This window comes from Zosterops lateralis (genome assembly GCF_965231275.1).
Source record: "Zosterops lateralis genome assembly, chromosome: 31".
Taxonomy (NCBI): Eukaryota; Metazoa; Chordata; class Aves; order Passeriformes; family Zosteropidae; genus Zosterops; species Zosterops lateralis.
Window position 1 is genome coordinate 5,338,376 of NC_139791.1, and position 21,398 is coordinate 5,359,773.

The 21,398-nt window shown below is 49.2% G+C and overlaps 2 protein-coding genes across 2 annotated transcripts in view; both read right to left on the reverse strand.

The window, feature by feature from the left end:
* Positions 1-21,398, reverse strand: part of LOC310920762 (olfactory receptor 14J1-like) — a gene marked incomplete at its 3' end in the record, with an annotated part of 1,005,486 nt that overhangs the window by 495,004 nt on the left and 489,084 nt on the right. The gene's annotated exons all lie outside the window — the stretch shown is intronic.
* On the reverse strand, positions 20,154-21,086 carry LOC310920650 (olfactory receptor 14J1-like; the record flags this gene model as incomplete). Its single annotated transcript, XM_083880711.1, has 1 exon — positions 20,154-21,086. One exon carries the CDS (start codon positions 21,084-21,086, stop codon positions 20,154-20,156), a length of 933 nt encoding a protein of 310 aa, XP_083736837.1.

Genomic DNA, 21,398 nt, shown 5'->3' on the forward strand with positions numbered 1-21,398 from the left:
GAGGCCCAGGGCTCATCCTGCAACTGCTTCTTGGGTAGTTTCAGAGAATCACAGAATCAGTAAGGTTGGGAAATACGTTGGAGATCATCAAGTCCAACCTGAGCCCTAAAACCACCTTGTCTCCCCTAAGCCTCCTCTTCTCCAGGATAAACAACCCCAGCTCCCTCAGCCACTCCTCACAGGACTAGTGTTCCACACCCCTCACCAGCCTTGTTGCTTTTCTCGGGACACACTCCAGCCCCTCCATGTCCGTCCTAAATTGTGGGCCCAGAATTGGACACAGCACTCCAGGTGCTGCCAACCAGGGCTGAGCACAGGGGAAGAATCACTGCCCTGCTCCTGCTGGCCACACCATTCCTGATCCAGGCCAGGGGCCATTGGCCTTCTTGGCCACTTGGGCACACTGCTGCCTCATGTCCAGCCTGCTGTCCAGCACTGCCCCAGCTCCCTTTCTGCCTGGCCACTCTCCAGCCACTCTGTCCCCAGCCTGGAGCACTGCAGGGGTTGTTGTGGCCAAAGGGCAGGACCCGGCCCTTGGTCTTGTTCAACCTCCCATGGCTGGATTTGGGCCCTGGATCCAGCCTGTCCAGGGCCCTGTGCACAGCCCTCCTACCCTCCAGCAGATCCACACTCACACCCAGCTTGGTGTCACCTGCAAATCTGCTGATGGTGGACTCAATCCCCTCATCCAGACCATCAATGCAGATGTTGAAATCCACGCTGGCTGGCTCTGATCCCTGGGCCATCCTGTGGGTGCCCTGTGATGGCACTCAAAGTGATCTGTTCCATAACCTCTCCAGGCACCCAGGTCAGGCTGACAGGCCTGGAGTTCCCCAGATCCTCCTTCCAGCCCTTCTTGGGGATGGGCTCACATTGGCGCCTCCAGTCCTCTGGGACCTCCCTGGGGAGCCAGGACTGATGAGAAATGATGGAGAGCAGCTTGGGGGCTCATCCACCAGCTCCCTCATCCCCCTAGGATGGATCTCATCTGGTTCCAGAGATACCTGTGAGCATCTGAGTGGCTCAGTAGGTCAGCAGCTGCTTCCTCCTGGATTCCAGGGGAGCTCTTCTGCTCCCTGTGCCCATCTACGAGCTCAGGAGAGCACTTGTCCTGAGGGCAGCCTGTCTGTTGACAACTGAGGCAAAGAAGGGGTTAAGTACCTCAACCTTTTCCTCATTTTTGGTAACCATATCCCTCAAATAAGGAATGGAGTTGTCTTTGTCTCTTCTTATGCCATTAATGTATCCATAAAAACATTTTTGTTATCCTTCACGGAAGCAGACAGGTTAAGTTCTAATTGAGCTTTCATCTCTCTAATTTTCTTTCTGCATAATCTAACAACATCCTGAAACATTTCCTGAGTTCACTGTTCCTTTTTCCAAATGTGATGCACCATCTTTTAGTCCCCTGAATTCCCCCCAAAAACTCTGAAGAAAATGAAAATTAGAAGGCTCCTAAGTACATATATATTGAATTTAGACTGTTAAAACCCTTGGTTATTGTATAATAGGTGTATTAATATTTTAAATGTTTATAATTTAAAATTGTAATGTAACAATGAGAAGCCACCTTGGTAAGCAAAAAGGGGGGGAGCTCTTTGAAAACCGCAGTCCCCCAAGCAGCCGAAGAAGAGAGAAGAAGCCCCCCACACTTGCCAAACTGCAGCAGCCCCCCCACAGATGCCGGACCCGTGCTCCCACGACCACCGCCGCTCCAGCGTGGCTCTGCCGATGGGGGTGGCTGCTCGCGCTCCCACTACCACCACTGCTCCCGGCCCGCATGGAGAGCCCGCGTGGCCTCGTAGCTGCCGCCCCCTCCCCCCACAAGATCCCAGCCCACTCCCGCTCTGCGGCGTGGCTGGGACGTCCCATCCCTGCTCTCCCGCTGCAAAACCCCTGGGCTGCCAAGCCAGCCTGACCCGCGCCACTCCCGCCGGAGTAAAACTGAAAGTGAAAGTGCCCGCTGCGGCGGTGCAGGGAACCCCTGCTCCCAGTCCGGCCCGCTCCCAAAGCCCGACTCCCGCCGCCGGGGCGCTGCTGCCGGTGTGCCCCCCCCTCCCCGTAACAGAGTCGGCAAGAATCTGCCCCGGGCTGCCGGCCCGATCCCCCCACGGCACCCACTCACTGCTCCCACCACCGTCCCCAACAGGACCTCCTGCCGCCATGAAGTAGAGCAGCACCAATTGTGAAATAACCCCCTCCCAGAGTGACCCCGTGCCACCAATACGTAAATTAAAAATCCTGGTGTAACCTGGGACCCTTTTTAAAACCAAAAATCCCTATAAAAATAAATCAATGTAAAATTTAAACCCACAAAAGACAGTACTAAAGCGTGTATACCCTAAAGTATTAATGAACAATATTTTGTAACTCTCTGTAACCTAAAAAGTACACAAGAAAAAGCAGAACCCCAAACCAACCCAACGAAAAGAAGAACTCCTTGGACCGCCCCGAGGAGGAGTTCCCGACTCTATAGCAACTTGAGCTGCAGAGCTGACCAAGATCCTCCTCCTCAAGGGTGAACCCGGAAGGTCTGCCCGTCCCTCGAGCCACCCTTGTAAGAGCTGATTAATAATAGAATTTTAAGGAATAAAATATTATCTACGCCCATTTTTAACAGCTCCATACCCAGTCAGTCTAGTCAATTTCCCTGCCAGCTACTTTTTGGCATACAGTTTAACTGTTCCTGCTCCTTCAAGATTTCTTTCTTGATGTGTGTCCATGCTTCCTGGACACCCTTGTTCTTACAGGCTATTTTCCTTAAAAAAAAATCAGTACCTGACTTGGCAATTGCCAAATTTGCATCCTGAATAGGACAAAGTCTTCTCTCTCTATGTCCAGTGTAGAAGTTTTGTTAATGTGCCTCGTTTTTTTCACAGAATATTTAAAAATTCAGTAATTGCATGGTCACTGTACCTCCAACCAGCACATCTCCCACCAGCCCTTCTGTGTTTGTGAACAGCAGCAGACAGAGCTTTCCTTGGCAGTGGGAAGAGAAGGAAACCTCCCCAAAGTGCAGCTTGGAAGGTTCAGCCTGGAGCTGAGGAAAAAGAAAAGTCCCTGGCAGGGCAGAATTTTGGTGCAGGAGGTGTCCCAGCGTGAGGCTGGGCCATGGGCTGGCTCTGTGTGCCAGGAGCCAGCAGCGCTGGGTGCAGGGAGCCCAGGGAGGGCACAGAAATGCTGGGCTGAGAAATGCTGGGGGGACAGCGAGATGGGCGTGTGCAGCCGGCCAGGGCACAGCAGCAGCAGCACAGGGGGCACAGCCTGCAGGACACATGGCCAAGGGCTGGGCAGGGCTGGCAGGGCCACAGGCACCCAGGCCTTTGTCCCCTGGGCTCTGGCAGCACCTCTGGAGGCCCCACAGGAGGAACTTTCCTTTCAGGAAAGCCTGCACTTTGCTTCTGCCTGGCCCCTCCCTGAGGAGGCTGCCAGGGCTTGCAGCTTGAGGACATTTGTCATTGCTGCCCCTGCCATCCCAGTGCCCCACTGGGAGCCCCGAGCCACCCGCGAGGGACAGGCCCTGCTGTCCCAGCCCTGGGCTCAGCCCTTGGCCTTTCTGCTGCCTCCAACCAGCCCAGGCCTTGCTCAGCATTGCAGTTCCCTGCTCACAGCCTTGGCCTCCCTGCAATCCTGCCCTCAAGGATCTGCTCTCACCAGTCCCTGGGGAGCCTTTGGCACTCCCTGCCCTCCCTGGGGCCCAGGGATGCTCCAAGGGACTTGGACTTTTGCTTCTGACTCCTTGAGCAGGTTCTTCAACCTTGTCTCAGTGCCTGGGGCTCCTGGACTCAGCCCCAAATCCAGCGTGGGGCTCATGAAAATACAGAAAGCCCTGGGGAGTTCTTTGTCTTCCTTCAATTGTCTTCTAGTGAAATATGGGATTGGAAACTAGAGAATAATAATCTTAGAAATTAGAATATATTGATTAAAGTATATGCATTCAGATGATGTGTATTGCTGGTCTTTGAAAGAAGAGAGAGGACCATGTGCAAGAACAGCAAGGAGGAATGCAAAGATGCCTGATATGGGAGATTGCTTACCAAAACAGAAGACATGAATACAGGATTACCAGAGATACTGAGATAGTGAGATGCCTTGGGAGCCCAGGACCAGATAGAACTGGCCTTGTAGCCTGGACTGTGGATAGAGGATCAATGGGCATGCACAAGGCAGCGGGGTCAGAAGTTCATTTTGGAGGAAGACTATTCTCCTTCATCTCTGAGACCCCTGAGGCAACCACCAGAGACAACTGCACAGGCACCAAGGACTGATAAAACAATTAGTATAGGAAGTGGATGGGGGGAGCCACAGAATGAATATGCACAAGTATATTGTGAAACTTGATGCATACGTAACATTGTAGAGGTTAAAAGAGAACGTGAGTGAGTGAGGGGCTGCACCTGCCTTTGGGAGCTGTCCCACATTGCACCCAGTGCTGAATAAATCACATACCTCCTTTAAAACTCACTTTGTCTCCGAGTTTAGAGTCTTTCTGTGTATTATTTTTGGCAACCACGAAGGGATGTTCTCTGCCCAGCCATAGGACTGGCTGGTGGGAGCAGACTTCCTAAGGTGCCCCAGGATTTTCCCTGGAAGGAATTCCACTTCTCGGGTCGCTCACTGGAAGAGACAATGACCTCCTGAACAGTGGAGAAATTGTTTGTATTTCTTTAAAAAGAGGCCCCGTAGAGACCACTGGTGAGCTGCCCAGAGAGGTTTGGGCACACAAGAAGGGTCTTGGTGGGTTTGGTCTCAAGCAGCCGCTGGGTCAGACGTGCGGCCAGCGGGAGGAACCACTGACTGAGGGAAAGGCAGCGGGGAGGGGTTTGCTGGCTGTGGATTGGCCGCAAGAGGTTCTGGGGGTGAATTGCTGTTTTATTGCTGCTATTTGGTTGTGTGTGGAAGTTTTTTAAAAGTTCAGATGTGTTTCATGTTTGGTTCTGTGGGTGTCTGAAAGTTTGTGTGAGGTGACCGTGGGTTTGGGGGCTGTGCTGTATTGTTGAGGTACTACTGCCATATTGTGTCCAAAGTCATAATTGCATCAATCTACGGCTTATATATATATTCCTTCCTTACTATGTGCACGAGGGAACTCTTTGAACTCTTTGCATTTTACTGTCCATATTTTCTTTTTACTGCAGGTTTTTTCAGGGTTTGTTTAGTGTTTCTTGCCAGAAGTTCTGTTCTTAAGAGTTTTTGCATTCTACTTTGATGGAGTGCTTTCTATAAGAATTGTTTGTTGTGAGGTCTTTAGGGTTAATTTGATAAAGTGGTTTTTTTGTTTGTTTGGTTGTTGGGTTTTTTTGGGGTTTTTTTGTTTGTTTGTTTGTTTTGTTTTGTTTGGGTTTTTTGTTTGTTTGTTTTTGTTTTTGTTTTTGTTACAGTTTTTTGTTTTAATGCTTTTGTTGTGAATGTTGCCTTTAGGGTTTGTGTGATAGATGCTGTTCTAGGTTAGTGCTGTTTGTCTTAATGTTTTTGCTGTGGGAATTGCTTTTTGTTTAGTGTGCCTTGCCATAGACAGTGCATTGGTTACAATCATTCTAATCATACCAAGACGACTGGAAGGGGTCCCTCTCCCCAGTGGTTTGGGCTCGACCCTTGGGAGTTTGTAACCCCTGAATGTAATTGGGTGAAAAGGGGGACACCAGCAGGTTTGTTAGAGGGACTCTACAGGACCTCTACAGGAGATCTGGTCACGTTAGACTGGCAGCAGCCTGCACCAAAAGATCTGAATATCCAGACAAACAGGAGTGGGATCATCTGTTTCTGCAGGCAAGGGTGGCATCAGTCGTGGGTGTTGGTTAAGTGTGGGTCCTGTGGAGAGCAGGAGTGTTGTTCCTTGACTAGAAGACATAGAGCTTGTGCTCAGTGTGGGGAACAGGGTGAGGAGGACTCTGAACTAGAGATTTTTGCGTATTTTTGTAGAAGATCACATGTAGTCCCAGAGATCTGGAGAGTAAAAGGAAAAGATAGAAAAAAGACTGTACAAGAGTGTGAAAAGAGATTTGGGTGGAAACAAAACAGGAGAGGAAAATAATGGGATCAGGAGAGGGAAGGAATTTAGAGGCCCCATTAGATGAGGCATGGAGGGTTTTCAGCAATCAAAAAGAAGGGTATAAGCAAAGGATGATAACAATAATGGCAGTAGTAAAGAAGAAGGAAAAGGGGGGTGGAGACAAGAACCACCCAGGCAAGACCACCCTGGCTGGGCAAAGATCAGTGTGCAAATTGCAGAAAATTTGTACCCTGGAGAAATGAGTGTCCTGAACAAAGAAGAAATGGGAAAAGGAACGGAAGACAGGAGGTGGTGGTGGCTGCCACAAAAAGCAGCTGCGGGGGATTGGAGGATCTTACCCCAGGAGATCCACTGGTTATGAAAATGAAACTGGGGAAGGAAAAGAAAAAGCTGGAATGTGTGGTGGACATAGGGGCAACAATTTCAGTTTTAAATAAAGCTTTGGTGCCAGTGAGAAACAACTACATTAGGGTAAGGGGGGCAACTGGCCAATCTGATATAGCATATTTTTGCAAGCCACTTAAATACAAATATGGAAAACAGTGGGGCATCCATAAAATTTCTATACATGCCCAACTCCCCAGACTCGCTCCTAGGGAGAGATCTATTGGAGAAATTTGATCCAACCATTTAATTTAAAAATGGAGAGGTTACTCTGGAGGTAAATGATGAGAAATATATAGAAGTATTGAGTTTAATTATCTGATTGTGGCAATCACATAAAATCTTAGGGGGCTCCAGCACAAATAATAGCATCAATCTTTACTCCCAATGTTGTTGTTGCTCAAGCTTTGACTACACTTGGTGGGTTGGGGTGGTGGACAGCTGAGCAGGTGAGTATAACTTCAGCTATTTTGGATCAGATGCTCACTGATGTAGATGATATTAGACACAGAACACTGCAAAATAGAGCTGTTATAGAGTTTTGCTATTAGGTCATGGGCACGGGTGTGAAGATTTTGAAGGAATGTGCTGCATGAATATCTCTGACCATTCTGCATCCATTGACAGGAAACTCAAGCAACTAGAAGATAACATGAAGAAGTTAACTGTTATAAACTAGGGCTTGGATGAATGGTCTGAGGGATGGAGAATTAATTACTGGTTGGTTGAAAGGTATCACAGGGTGCATTGGGTGCATTGTAAATATTGGCTCTCATTATACTTTTGCTTTGTATTATTCCATGCAGCATAAAATTGGTGACTCGCTTGGCAGAAAATGCAGTAAAAAATGTTTGGCTGAAGAAGGGGGAAAGAAGAAGGGGGAATTGTAACGATGTATCCGAATAACTTAAGCCATTCTGCGTATCAGCCAAAATGTAGATAGCAAGCCACCTGCAGTCTTGTTTTCAGAGTTCTCAGGAGTTCATCAGGGCAACTGAGAGAACAACAGAACTAAAAAAAAAGACCCAAGAGCCTGAGAAATTGTCTACAAAAAAAGCAAAACCTGGAGGACACACAATGTGATGATGGACGCTTGACCAATTAGGTGTCCTGAAGGATGTGTGCCTGCCTTGTGAGCAAGTGTCTTACCAATTGAAAGATACCTGTACCCATGGACAGTAGTGCTAGAATCTATAACTGTAGGGTAATGTAAACAATAAACAGCTTCTGCTGAAATCATATTGATTCTGCTATTCAGCTGCCCATATTCCCCTGCATCCCATCCCATCCTGTCCCAGGCAGGAAGCCCCATCCAACCAGGACTTGGACACTTCCAGGGATTTGGGGGCAGCCACAGACTCTGGGGCCAACCTGGCCCAGGGCCCCACCGCCCTCCCAGGCTACAAGTCCATGCCCACATCCCATCTCAGCCGGGCCCCGGCAGCGCAAAGCCCTTCCCTGTCTCCTCTCCCTGCAGGCCCTTGCCAAGGGTCTCTCTCAGCCAGCAATTGCCGCTCCTCCCTGCTCTGGGCCGGGAGCTGCAGGGTGACTTTCTGCCCGTGGCCCCGGCCCGGCCCAGAGCCGGGGCCAGGACCTTTCCCCGCGCCTCTGCGGCCGCCTCCTCCCTTCGCCCGCAGCCCAGCAGACGCAGCTGGCAGCTCCCCGGGGGCTGCGGCTCCTTGCCAGGGCCGGCGCTGGGGCAGCTCCCACCCGGGCCCCGGGCCAGCAGGGACAGCAGCCCAGGCAACGGCTGGGCCTGGGCCAGGCCGGCCCCGGGCCCCAGAGCAGCAAAAGCTCCTTCCCCTGCAGGCCGGGCTGGGCCTCTGACCAGGCTCCCCAGGGAATGCTCAGAGCCCCGAGGCTGCCCCAGCTCCAGGAGCCTTGGCACACCCCTGCCAGGGATGCCCAGGCCCCCAGTGCCTGGACTCCATCATCCCTCTGGCTCCCTCTCAGCTCAGCCCCTTCTGCCATTCTCACCTTTGCACAGCCCTGGCTGTCCTCTCCAGGGGCTGACAGAGCTCTGCCGCCTGCGCCAGGAGCAGGCCAGCCCCAACCTTCCAATGTTCCACTGGCTCTGGGACACCCCAGCGCTGGCAGCCCCCAACATTCCCTGCCTGGAGACGCTCCAAGGGAAGCGTCAACAGCTGCCGCCACTCACCACAACCCACCGGCCGCTGAGCAGCCCCGGCCTGGGCCCCTGAGGATTCCTCTGCACACAGCTCGGACAAGGGCCCTTTGCCTTCCCCCAGCCTGCACCAGGCCAGGGTCACATACACTTACACAGCTCTGCCCGGACAGGCAGAAAGACTCTAAACCTCAGAGACAAAGTGAGTTTTTAAGTAGGTATGTAGTTTATTTGGCCGGGCATATGGAGGATACCTCTCCAAAGGCATACGCACCCCCTTGCTCCCTCATGTTTTTTTTTAACATTGAGGTTGTTACATATGCATCAAATTTCACAACACACCTGTGTATATTCATTCCTTGGCTCCTCTCGTCTCCACTTCCTCTGCTAATTGTCTTATCAGTCCTTTTCGCCTGTGTCATTGTCTCTGGAGGTCATCTTGGGTGTCTCAGAGAAGAAGAAAAACTGTCTTCCTCAGAGATGAACTCCTCACCCTACTGCCCTGTGAATGCCCACTGATCCTCTGGCCACAGTCCAAGCTACAAGGCCAGTTCTATCTGGTTCTGGGGGCACAAGGAGCCTCGCTATCTCAGTATCTCTTGCAATCCTGTACTCCTGTCTCCTGTCCATGCAATTACCCTCTCCTTATCAGACATCCCTACAATCCTTCTTTCTGTTCTGGCCATAGACCTGTCCCTTCCCTTTTTTAAGCAACATTACAAAGAGCAGCAAATATTAGGGAATACACATCATCTGATTGCCTGTTGTTAATGTCTCCTAATTTCTATGATTAATATCCTGCAGTTTCCAATCCCATGTTTCAGTCCTCCCTTTTCAAAAAGGTAGTAAATTCTTTTACTTAGTACAAATTCCAGTCCTTAACTTATGTGTCTCTCAATGCCTTTCTATATGCTTGGGGTAAAGAAGTTAATGTTGCCATTTGTTGTGACAGTTTCCAATTCCATATAAACATTACAAAAGACAGCACTAAGATAATAGTAACTAATATTAGTAAAACAATGATGAGGTGACATAATGTATTTAGGATTCCAGTTGCCATGGGCAATCATCCAAAAAGTGAACCCCATCAATTGTGACTTGCATCCTGTTTTACTCTTTGCAGAATCTTGTTTGTTTCTTTTGTGTTGTGATGGATTCTAATTAAATTTACTCTCCAGTTTTCTGGATGCTTTTTAGGATTTTGACAAGGTCTTGATGATTGAATAATTGTTTTACTACAGTGAGGTTCATCCCAATAGGTGTGGGTGACAACCTGTGATAGATCTTATTGTCAGAGTTAACTAGCTGATGAGACACAACTGGTGCTAAATACAGAAAGTCGAACCTTAAAATCCTAACAATGTCACGAATACAAAGCTTAAAATGACTCTTTCTGGTCAAAGTTACATTATCCTTGTCTATTTCTATAAAAGCACACGCAGTTCTCAAGCACACACAACCTTGACCAATATATACAAGAACAGTCCTTTGACAAGTGTTTGGATGAATTTCAAAGTGACAAACACCCTGTTCAGTATCAAGACATATGTCTTGAGCATCAATTGTGTTACTTTCACAAATGAACCCCTGTTGTTCCCGGGTAACACAGGATTCCAGATTCACAGTTTGCCATTTCCCATCCACTCCCTGTGCCCATGTCCTGTGTTCTGAAGAGTAGAGCACTGATCTCTCACGATTCAGTCCTAATGCTATAATGGGGTGATGCCATAAACTGTGGTGTTGTGTATGGTGAGCACAAAAGCAGTAGCTGTGTTGGCAATTGGATCATGGGTGAAGTTTACCAAGGTCCACCAGGATGGAAATTTCTTTTCAAAATCAGTAGCATTGTCCCAGACAGCTTTTTGAATCTCTGAATCAGAAAGGCCCTTCCACTTCCTTTTGTTATAATTGAGGCAGCTGTTGATTGCAGCCACAATTGTGCCTGCACACAGCTAAAAGCCAAAGACACATTACCCTGAGCCATAGCAAGAGCATCTATGATTAACTTATGCTCTTGGTCCTCTGCTTTTTCCAAACTTGGCAATACTTTTGAAACTTGCCACTGATTGGTTCCCAATGCCAGCAAAGATGACTGTAAGGGTTGTTTTAATTCTGTCAGATCACTTGTTGTAGTGGCCAATTTATTCATTAATATTTCTGAATCAATTTCGTTTAGAAGTCCCAGCCCTGTCCCTGATATTCCAGTCAGATCCCTTTGCATTCTGTCCCTGGTATATGGTTGCTTTTGCAACTATGTTGTCCAACCTTTAAAGGATGTCTTTAGGAAGGAAGAGCATGCCACATGAACTTCAGAGATGTTAGTTTGCACTAGTAATTCAACATGATTGAGAGACCATTCTGGATTAAATAGCTATTGCTGTTGGCCCGTATTCCTTATCACATATGGGCTGATTTTGTAAATTCTGGGTTCAGGCCTAGGTGGGGTGATTTAGGTTTGAGCTGGAGTGACGGGCTCTGTTTTGGCATTTATTTCAAATCTAAAGGAGAGTCCAATATTATCATGGGCCCAGAGACAAACCACTTCAATAGTCTGTACTAAAGTAAAGTTTTATGAACAGTCCAATTCACTTGAATGACTACAGACCTCTTGTGGGAGTGGTTGAAGCACTAATTTGGATTGCTTTTTTATGAGTGGTTCCATCAATCATCTGACATCCTATTCTAATTTCCTATCCTCTTGTCCTTTGAAGTGATAACCTTTGTTTTTGCCACTCTTGCCTTTCCTATACTTGATTTTCAGGCATGACTACAGTTGATGGGTTTAAATCTTTTATATTAGAATATTCTCCCATGGATCCAGTGTACCAAGTAAAAGCTTGGGACCAAGGCCACTCAGCATTGTTCTGGCTAGAGGTATTTTCCAGCTCATGCATTGTAATTATGGTTACTAACAAAACAACTTTCTTGATTAAATTCCTGCAATCTAGATTGATAAACATTTATGACCACGATGTACTTATCTCATTCAAATGAGTTTTAGTTTCAATTCTTTATCACCCGGTGTTACTCTCCAAGGGGCCTCAGATGCTTTTTACTCAAGGGTAGTGAATCCAGGCATTCTGCTCCTGGATCTTAATCGCAGTAAAAGTGGTGAGAAGCACTTGGAACAGTCCTTCCCACTGCGGCTCCAAGGTCTTTTCTGTAAGAGACTTGACATACACTCAATCCCCAGGCTGTATCTCATGCACTGGCCTATCCAGCCCTCTGCTCTGACTTCCAGACACATGTTTTTCAATCTCTCTGAGTTGTTTACCTGAGGCTACCATATGAGCAGTCAGCCTTTCTTCCCCAGTTTGGGTGGATATCCCTTTCTGCACACCATATGGTCTCCTGTAAAGCATTTCTAAGGGGCTCAGCTTTTCCTTAGTTCTGGGCTCAGTCTGAATTCACAGCAATGCTAACAGGAGGGACTGGGGCCAAGGGAAATTCACCTCTTGCCCCAGCCTCACAATTTATTCCTTGATCAGATGGTTCATTTTCTCAACTTGGCTGCTTGACTGGGGACAGTATGGTGTGTGAAGTTCCCAGTCTATGCCCAGCTGCTGACTGATCTGTTGAACTATTTTTGAAATGAAATGTGCTCCCCTATCTGAAGATACTGTGGCTGGAGCTCCAAAGCGTGGTATTATTTCTTGTAGCAACACCTTGGTTACCTCCTGGGTTTTGACAGTTCTGGTGGGGAAAGCCTCTGGCCGTCCTGAAAAGGGATCTGTCAGTACCAACAAATATCAATACCCTCTATTCTGGGTAATTCCGAAAAATCAATTTGCCACTGCTGACCGGGTCCATGGCCCTTTCCAATTTGGCCAAGGTTTGGTTTAGGGGTATTCTTGGGGTTAGTCTGGAGGCAAAGTTCCCACTGCAGGGCCACCTGAGTGATAGTGGCATGGAAATTCCTGGCAGTGAGCTTTCTAATCAAGTAATTATACAAAGCGTCAATTCCCCAGTGTGTTTTCTGATGTTCTTCTCTTCCTAATGGCCATAGTAAATGGGAGGAGATAACCAGTTTTCCTTCTGCTGTAACAGCCCATCTCTCCTGGTTATATGTTCCCTTTTCATTCTCAATTAGCCTTTTGTCTTTTTTATTATACACGAGCTTACCTTCTAGGGAGATTTGGCCATCGGGAATCAGGGCTTCTTCTACTGTCACCTCACCTTTTGCTGCTTCTTTTGCCTCTCTGTCCACCAGCTCGTTTTCCTCTTCCAATTCTGATGTGCCTTAATGTGCATGATTGCCACTTTCTCAGGCAGTTGGACTGCTTCCAGCAGTTGTATTATTTCTTGTGCATGTTTCATGTTCTTCCCTTGCGAGTTTAACAGTTCTCTTTCTTTCTACATGACCCCATGAGCGTGCACTACCCCAAATACATATCTTGAATCTGTATAAATGTTAATCCTCTTTCCTTTTGAAAACTATAATGCATGGGTTAGGGCAATTATTTCTGCCTTCTGTGCAGAGGTACCTGCTGATAATGGTCCTGATTCGATCAGGTCTCTGGATGTGGTAACTGCATACCCAGCATGTCGTTTTCCATCAATGATGAAGCTGCTCCCATTGGTGAACCAGGTTTCTGCATCATCCAAAGGCGTGTCCTTCAGGTCTGAATGGCTGGACGAAGTGGCTTCAATGGTCTCCAGGCAATTGTGATGAATTGGCTCTCCTTGGTTCCCACTAAGGAAAGAAGCTGGGTTTACAATGTTAGTTACCAATATCTCTACATCATCTTGTTCTACCATGACAGCTTGGTATTTCAGGAACTGTTGTGGGGAAAGCCAGTGGCCTCCCTTTGTTTCCAGTACTGGGGATACTGTGTGAGACACCAGCAGAGTCATTTTCTGGCCCAGGGTGAACTTACAGGCTTCCTGAATGTTCAGCACAACTGCAGCCACTGCCCTGAGGCAACCCAGCCATCCTTTGGCTGCTGCATCCAGCTGCTTGGAAAGATAAACAACTGCCCTTCTCTATGGGCCCAGGTCCTGTGCCAGTATTCCCAGGGCAATTCCCTGTTTCTCATGAGAGAAGAGAAAGAATGGTTCACTCACATCTGGCAGTCCTAGAGCTGGAGCTGACATGAGGGCCTTTTTCAGCTGACCAAAGGCCTGTGTGGCTTCCTTTGTCCACTGTAGGTCTCTGCTCCCATTTGCAATGAGTGAATACAGAGGTTTCATGAGTAATCCGTAGTTGTAAATCCATAGTCTGCACCATCCCATCATGCCCAGGAAGGTTCTCAGTTCTTTTATTGTCTGGGGTTTTGGGGTTTGGCATATTGATTCTATGAGTTCTTTCCCCAGAGTCTGTTGCCCAGCACTCATTTCATAATCCAGGTAGATCACCTTTTGTTTTATCACCTGAGCCTTTTTCTTTGTCATTCCCCAAAACTTTAGGAGGCTTACTGTCCAGGCCACGCACCCTTCTTCTGTCAGGGTAGCTATTAGGATGTCCTGGAGTACAATCCTCCAGTCCCCCTCAGTCACTTTTTGTTCCAGCCACCACCACCTTCCTCCCCCGATTCCCTTTCCCATTTCTTCTTTGTTCAGGACACTCATTTTTCCAGTGTCCAAATTTTCTGCAAACTGCACACTGATTTTTGCCCAGCTGGGGTGGTCCTTGCCTGGGTGGTTCTTGTCTCCACCTCCCTTTCCCTCCTTTTTTACTACTGCTATTAACATTCTCATCCCTTGCTTATACCCTTCTTTTTGATTGCTGAAAACCCTCCATGCCTCATCTAACAAGGCCTCTTAATTCCTTCCCTCTCCTGATCCCATTATTTTCCTCTCCTGTTTCATTTTCACACAAATCTTATCTTACACACTTGTAACAGTCTTTATTCAATCTTTTCCTTTTACTCTCCAAATCTCTGGGACTACATGTGATCTTCCACAAAAATACTCTAAAATCTCTAGTTCAGGCTTCTCTTCACCCTGTTCCCCACACTGAGCACAAGCTCTATGTCTTCAACTCAGGAACAACACCCCTGCTCTCCACAGGACCCACACTTATCCAACACCCACGATTGATGCCACCCTTGCCTGCAGAAACAGATGGTCCCACTCCTGTTTGTCTGGATATTCAGATATTTTGGTGCAAGCTGCTGCCAGTCTAACATGACCAGATCTCCTGCAGAGGTCCTGTATAGTCCCTCTAAACAAACCTGCTGGTGTCCCCTTATCACCCAATTACATTCAGGGGTCACAAACTCCCAAGGATTGAGCCCAAACCACTGGGGAGAGGGACCCCTTCCAGTCTACTTGCTATGATTAGAACGATTGTCATCAATGCATCATCTATGGCAAGGCACACTAAACAAAAAGCAATTCTCACAGCAAAAGCATTAAGACAAAAAGCACTAACCTAGAACAGCATTTTTCACACAAAGCCTAAAGGCAATATTCACAACAAAAGCATTAAAACAAGAAACAATAACTAAAAAAAAAATAGCACTTTATCAAATAAACCCTAAAGACAATACTCACAACACACAATTGCTATAGAAAACACTCCATCAAAGTAGAACGCAAAAACTCTTAAGAACAGAAATCCTGGCAAGCAACACTAAACAAACCCTGAAACAACCTGCGGTAAAAAGAAAATACGAACAGTAAAATTCAAAGAGTTCAAAGAGTTCCCTCGTGCACATGGTAAAGAAGGAATATATAAATAAGCCATAGTTTGATGCAATTATGACTTTGGACACAAGATGGCAGTATTACCTCAACAATACAGCACAGCCCCCAAACCCACGGTCACCTCACACAAACTTTCAGACACCCACAGAACCAAACATGAAACACATCTGAATTTTTAAAAAACTCCCATACACAACCAAATAGCAGCAATAAAACAGGAATTAACTCAATTCACCCCCAGAACCTCTTGCGGCCGATCCACAGTCAGCAAACCCCTCCCCGCTGCCTTTCCCTCAGTCAGCGGTTCCTCCCGCTGGCCGCACGTCTGACCCAGCGGCTGCTTGAGACCAAACCCACCAAGACCCTTCTTGTGTGCCCAGACCTCTCTGGGCAGCTCACCAGTGGTCTCTACAGGGCCTCCTCTTGAAAGAAATACATACCATTTCTCTGCTGAAAGGTCATTGTCTGCTCCAGTGAGCGACCTGAGAAATAGAATTCCTTCCAGGGAAAATCCCGGGGGCACCTTAGGAAGTCTGTCCCCTCAGCCAGTCCTACAGCTGGGCAGAGAACATCCTGTTGTGGTTGCCGAAAATGACACATGCAAAAGACTCAAAAACTCAGAGACAAAGTGAGATTTAAAATAGACATGTGATTTATTCAGTGCAGGGTGTGATGTGGGACAGCTCCCAAAGGCATGTGCAGTCCCTCCCTCACTCACGTTCTGTTTTAACCTCTGCAATGTTACATATGCATCAAGTTTCACAATACACCTGTGCATATTCGTTCTTTGGCTCCCCCCCCTTCCACTTCCTATGCTAATTGTTTTATCAGTCCTTTGTGCCTGTGCAGTTGTCTCTGGTGGTCGTCTTGAGGGTCTCAGGGATGAAGGAGAATAGTCTTCCACTGACCCCCCTGCCTTGTGCATGTCCATTGATCCTCTGGTCATAGTCCAAGCATCAGGCCAGATTTATCTGGTCCTGGGGACCCAAGATGCCTGATATCCCAATATCTCTGGTAATCTTGTCTTCTTATCTCCTGTTCTGGTAAGCATCTCCCCTCCATCAGGCATCTTTGCATTCCTCCTTCCTGTTCTTGCACATAGTCCTGTCTCTTCCTTTGAATACACATCATCTGAATGCCTACCCTATAATCAATATCTTCTAATTTCTGTGATTAATATCCTCGAGTTTGCAATACCATGTTCCATGAGAAGACAATTGAAGGAAGACAAAGAGCTCCTAAGGGCGTTCTGTGTTTTCATGAGCCCCACCTGATGTTTGAGGCTGAGTGCACGAGCCCCAGGCACTGAGAGAAGGTTGAAGAAGCTGCTCAAGGAGTCAGAAGCAAAACCCCAAGTCCCTTGGAGCATCCCTGGGCCCCAGGGAGGGCAGGGAGTGCCAAAGGCTCCCCAGGGACTGGTGAGAGCAGATCCTTGAGGGCAGGATTGCAGGGAGGCCAAGGCTGTGAGCAGGGAACTGCAATGCTGAGCAAGGCCTGGGCTGGTTGGAGGCAGCAGAAAGGCCAAGGGCTGAAGCCAGGGCTGGGACAGCAGGGCCTGTCCCTCGCGGGTGGCTCGGGGCTCTTGGTGGGGCACTGGGATGGCAGGGGCAGCAAGGACAAATGTCCTCAAGCTGCAAGGCCTGGCAGCCTCCTCAGGGAGGGGCCAGGCAGAAGCAGAGAAGGGCTGGTGGGAGATGTGGTATTCAGAGGTACAGTGACCATGCAATTACTGAATTTTTAAATATTATGTGAAAGAAGGAGAGGCATTAATAGAACTTCTACACTGGACATAGAGAGAGCAGACTTCATCCTAATCTGGATGCAGATTTGGGGAGTGCCAAATCAAGTACTGATTTTTTAAGGGGAAACAGCCCATAAGAACGAGGATGTCAAGGAAGCATGGACACACTTCAAGAAAGAAATATTGAAGGAGCAGGAACAGCCAAAGTCTGTACCAAAAAGTGAGCTGGCAGGGAAAAGTACTGTCCTGGCTGGGTATGGAGCTTTTGCAGGAATTCAGAGGAAAGAAAAGATGGTGCATCACATTTAGAAAGAGGAGCAGGAAACTCAGGAAATGTTTAAGGGTGTTGGTAGATCATGCACAAAGAAAATTAGAGAGGTGAAACCTGAATTAGAATTTAACCTGGCTACTTCTGTGAAGGACAACAAAAATGTTTTTATCAATACATTAATGGCAAAAGGAGGGGTATAGGGAACCTCCATTCTTCATTAGAGGCACATGGTAACCAAAGATGAGGAAAAGGCTGAGGTACTTAACCCCTTCTTTGCCTCAGGTTTCAACAATCAGACAGGTTGTCCTCAGGACAAGTGCTCTCCTGAGCTGGTAGATGGGCACAGGGAGCAGAAGAGCTCCCCTGGAATCCAGGAGGAAGCAGCTGCTGACCTGCTGAGCCACTCAGATGCTCACAAGTGTCTCTGGGACCAGATGGGATCCATCCTGGGGGGATGAGGGAGCTCGTGGATGAGCTCCCCAAGCTGCTCTCTCCATCATTTCTCATCAGTCCTGGCTCCCCAGGGAGGTCCTAGAGGACTGGAGGGGCCAATGGGAGCCCATCCCCAAGAAGGGCTGGAAGGAGGATCTGGGGAACTCCAGGCCTGTCAGCCTGACCTGGGTGCCTGGAGAGGTTATGGAACAGATCACCTTGAGTGCCATCACAGGGCACCCACAGGATAGCCCAGGGATCAGAGCCAGCCAGCGTGGATTTCAACATCTGCATTGATGGTCTGGATGAGAGGATTGAGTCCACCACCAGCAGATTTGCAGGTGACACCAAGCTGGGTGTGAGTGTGGATCTGCTGGAGGGTAGGAGGGCTGTGCACAGGGTCCTGGACAGGCTGGATCCAGGGCCCAAATCCAACCATGGGAGGTTGAGCAAGACCAAGGGCCGGGTCCTGCCCTTTGGCCACAACAACCCCTGCAGTGCTCCAGGCTGGGGACAGAGTGGCTGGAGAGTGGCCAGGCAGAAAGGGAGCTGGGGCAGTGCTGGACAGCAGGCTGGACATGAGGCAGCAGTGTGCCCAGGTGGCCAAGAAGGCCAATGGCCCCTGGCCTTGATCAGGAATGGTGTGGCCAGCAGGAGCAGAGCAGTGATTCTTCCTCTGTACTCAGCACTGGTTGGCAGCACTTCAAGTGCTGTGTCCAGTTCTGGGCCCACAATTTAGGAAGGACATGGAGGGGCTGGAGCATGTCCAGGGAAGGGCAACAAGGCTGGTGAGGAGTCTGGAACACAAGTCCTCTGAGGAGTGGCTGAAGGAGCTGGGGTTGTTTATCCTGGAGAAGAGGAGGCTCAGGAGACACAAGGTAGTGCCAGGGCTCAGGTTGGACTTCATGATCTCCAAGGCCTTTTGCAACCTTGCTGATTCTGTGATTCTCTGAAACCACCTTGAAGCAGATACAGGATGAGCCGTGGGCCTCCTCTTCAGAAGGTCCAGCAGCCCAGGTCTCTCAGCTTCTCCTCAAAGCCCCAAAGCCCATCCTGTCAGTCCTGCAGAGCCTCTCCAGCCCCTCCTCATTGCCCAGAACAGAGAGCCCCACAGCCAGACACAGCAGCCCAGATGTGCCCCCCTGACCTGTGGTGCCTCTGGCAAAGGAACAGCACCAGGCATTGCAGGACCCTGCAGGCAATTCCTGAAGCACTTGTAGGATGATCCTGATCCCCAAGGGATGTTCCCATAGTGCCAACTCAGGAACTGAAATGGGGAGTGAGGCCAGAGAGTAAAGGGCTACCAGGGATGGGATGTTTGCAGGGAAGGCAATAGGGATGAGCAACAGGGAGAAATCTGGAGCAAAAAAAGAAGAAAGAAAGCAAAGGTGAAGTCAAACAAATGCTCAGGGCAGTTTGGGGGTGGCTGCCAGGCAGTCCTGGCTCTGAGCAACAACGTCTGCAGTGGGAAAGGAAACTCACAGCTCATGGGAACAAACTATCTGTGTGACTTCAGAGGCCACAACAAACCTGAGTGGTTTCCCTCCCGTCTCCCAGCCCTTCCTGGCCCCAGGGGCTGATGGCATTTGTGCTCCCTCGGGTTCATCTCCCCACACCAACACCATGGGGGTGCTCAGGCCTGCTCTGGGCAGTGCAAACAGGGGCTCCTGAGCCAGTGCTGCCCTGTCTGTGCCTGCAAGGATCCTGCACCTGTGTGAGTTGGGGGAGAGGCCAGGGCTGCAGAGGGGGGATGTTGTTGGCAGGTGCATGAGGACGCTCTGGGACACTGCCCTGGGGTGTCCAGTGCAGTGGGGGTGGATCAGCCCCTGCTCTGCTGCTCCTTCCCATCTCCCCCAGGGACCTTGCAGAGCCCCAGCCATGCTGTTTGTCCCCAGCCTGCCCACAGCCACCCTGGGGCTGCTCACGGGGCTTTTCTGTGCTGAGCCTTGGCCTGGACGTGTTCTGGAGAGAGCCTGGGCAAGGAGCCTGGAGCCCCCAGGCCCTGCCCTGAGGCATCAGCGCTGCCCCAGCAGTGCCCATGGCCTGTCCCTGCTCTAGCCCCGGCACTGCCACCCCCAGCCCTGTGCCCGGCCCCGAGAGCCCTCAGGCCCTACAGCAACACCAGGGCCAGGAGGGCAGCGGGGCAGGGCCACGGGAGCAGCACTGGCAACACCAAGGGCTGCTGGTGCTGGGCACAGCTGCTGTGCCAGTCCTGATCTGCCCCCAGCTCTGCACACAGACATTACTGCTGCAGTGACAGAGAAGGGAATAAAAGGGAGTACAAAAATGTATGCTGAACATTTTGTTTGAAGATCCCTTAGTTCATTTAAGTTACTGAGAGCACCGCTCCTCATTGACACAGTCTGGAGCCACAGCAAAGGTGGAGAGAAACAAAATAGGAAAGGGTACAAACAATGGCCTTGCTTTGTGAACATCATTGAAAACTAAAATACACGGGAAAAAAAAAGCAGAAGCAAAGCAACAAGAACCATCAAAGAAGACTTTTATTACAAATGATTCACAGAAACCAGCCAGCAGTTTAATGTTTCTGAAATTGTCCAGTGATCAGTGTCCACACTGCAGCCTTGAGCTCCTGGTTCCTCAGGCTGTAGATCAGGGGGTTCAGGGCTGGAGGCACCACCGAGTACAGAACTGACAGGGCCAGATCCAGGGATGGGGAGGAGATGGAGGGGGGCTTCAGGTAGGCAAATGTGCCAGTGCTGACAAACAGGGAGACCACAGCCAGGTGAGGGAGGCAGGTGGAAAAGGCTTTGTGCCGTCCCTGCTCAGAGGGGATCCTCAGCACAGCCCTGAAGATCTGCACATAGGAGAAAACAATGAACATAAAACAGCCAAAAGCTAAACAGATCCCAACCACAACAATCCCAAGTTCCCTGAGGTAGGATTTGGAGCAGGAAAGCTTGAGGATGTGTGGGATTTCACAGAAGAACTGGCCCAGAGCATTGCCATGGCACAGGGGCAGGGAAAATGTACTGGCTGTGTGCAGCAGAGCATAGAGAAAGGCACTGGCCCAGGCAGCTGCTGCCATGTGGGCACAAGCTCTGCTGCCCAGGAGGGTCCCGTAGTGCAGGGGTTTGCAGATGGACACGTAGCGGTCGTAGCACATGATGGTCAGAAGGGAAAACTGTGACGACATGAAAAAGATGAGCATAAGGACCTGGATGACACAACCTGAAAAGGAGATGTTCCTGGTGTCCCAGAGGGAATTGTGCATGGCTTTGGGGACAGTGGTGAGGATGGAGCCCAGGTCGGTGAGGGCCAGGTGGAGCAGGAAGAAGAACATGGGGCTGTGCAGGTGGTGGCCGCAGGCCACGGCGCTGATGACGAGGCCGTTGCCCAGGAGGGCAGCCAGGGAGATGCCCAGGAAGAGGCAGAAATTCAGGAGCTGCAGCTGCCTCGTGTCTGCCAATGCCAGCAGGAGGAAGTGGCTGATGGAGCTGCTGTTGGACATTTCTTCACTCTGGGCATTATGGACTGCTGAAAGAAAACGTTGACATGGTGGGACATATTTCCTTGAGTCAATCCTCTTCAATCATATTAGGAATCCTTCTGAAACTACTTCTCTTCCACTGGGGGAACTTCACTAAATACTTTTAACCTCCTTTTGTTTTTCGTGTTCATCACAATTAAGCATCCTTTAAAAAAAAAGTGGACTTTTTAAAGTCTCTAGTTTCACAGTCAATCCCTCCAAAACCTTCTCTCTTTCCCTCTAGAGCTGGGCAGGGAGCGATATCTGGGGCTGGTCTGGCTCTTTGCTTCCTGG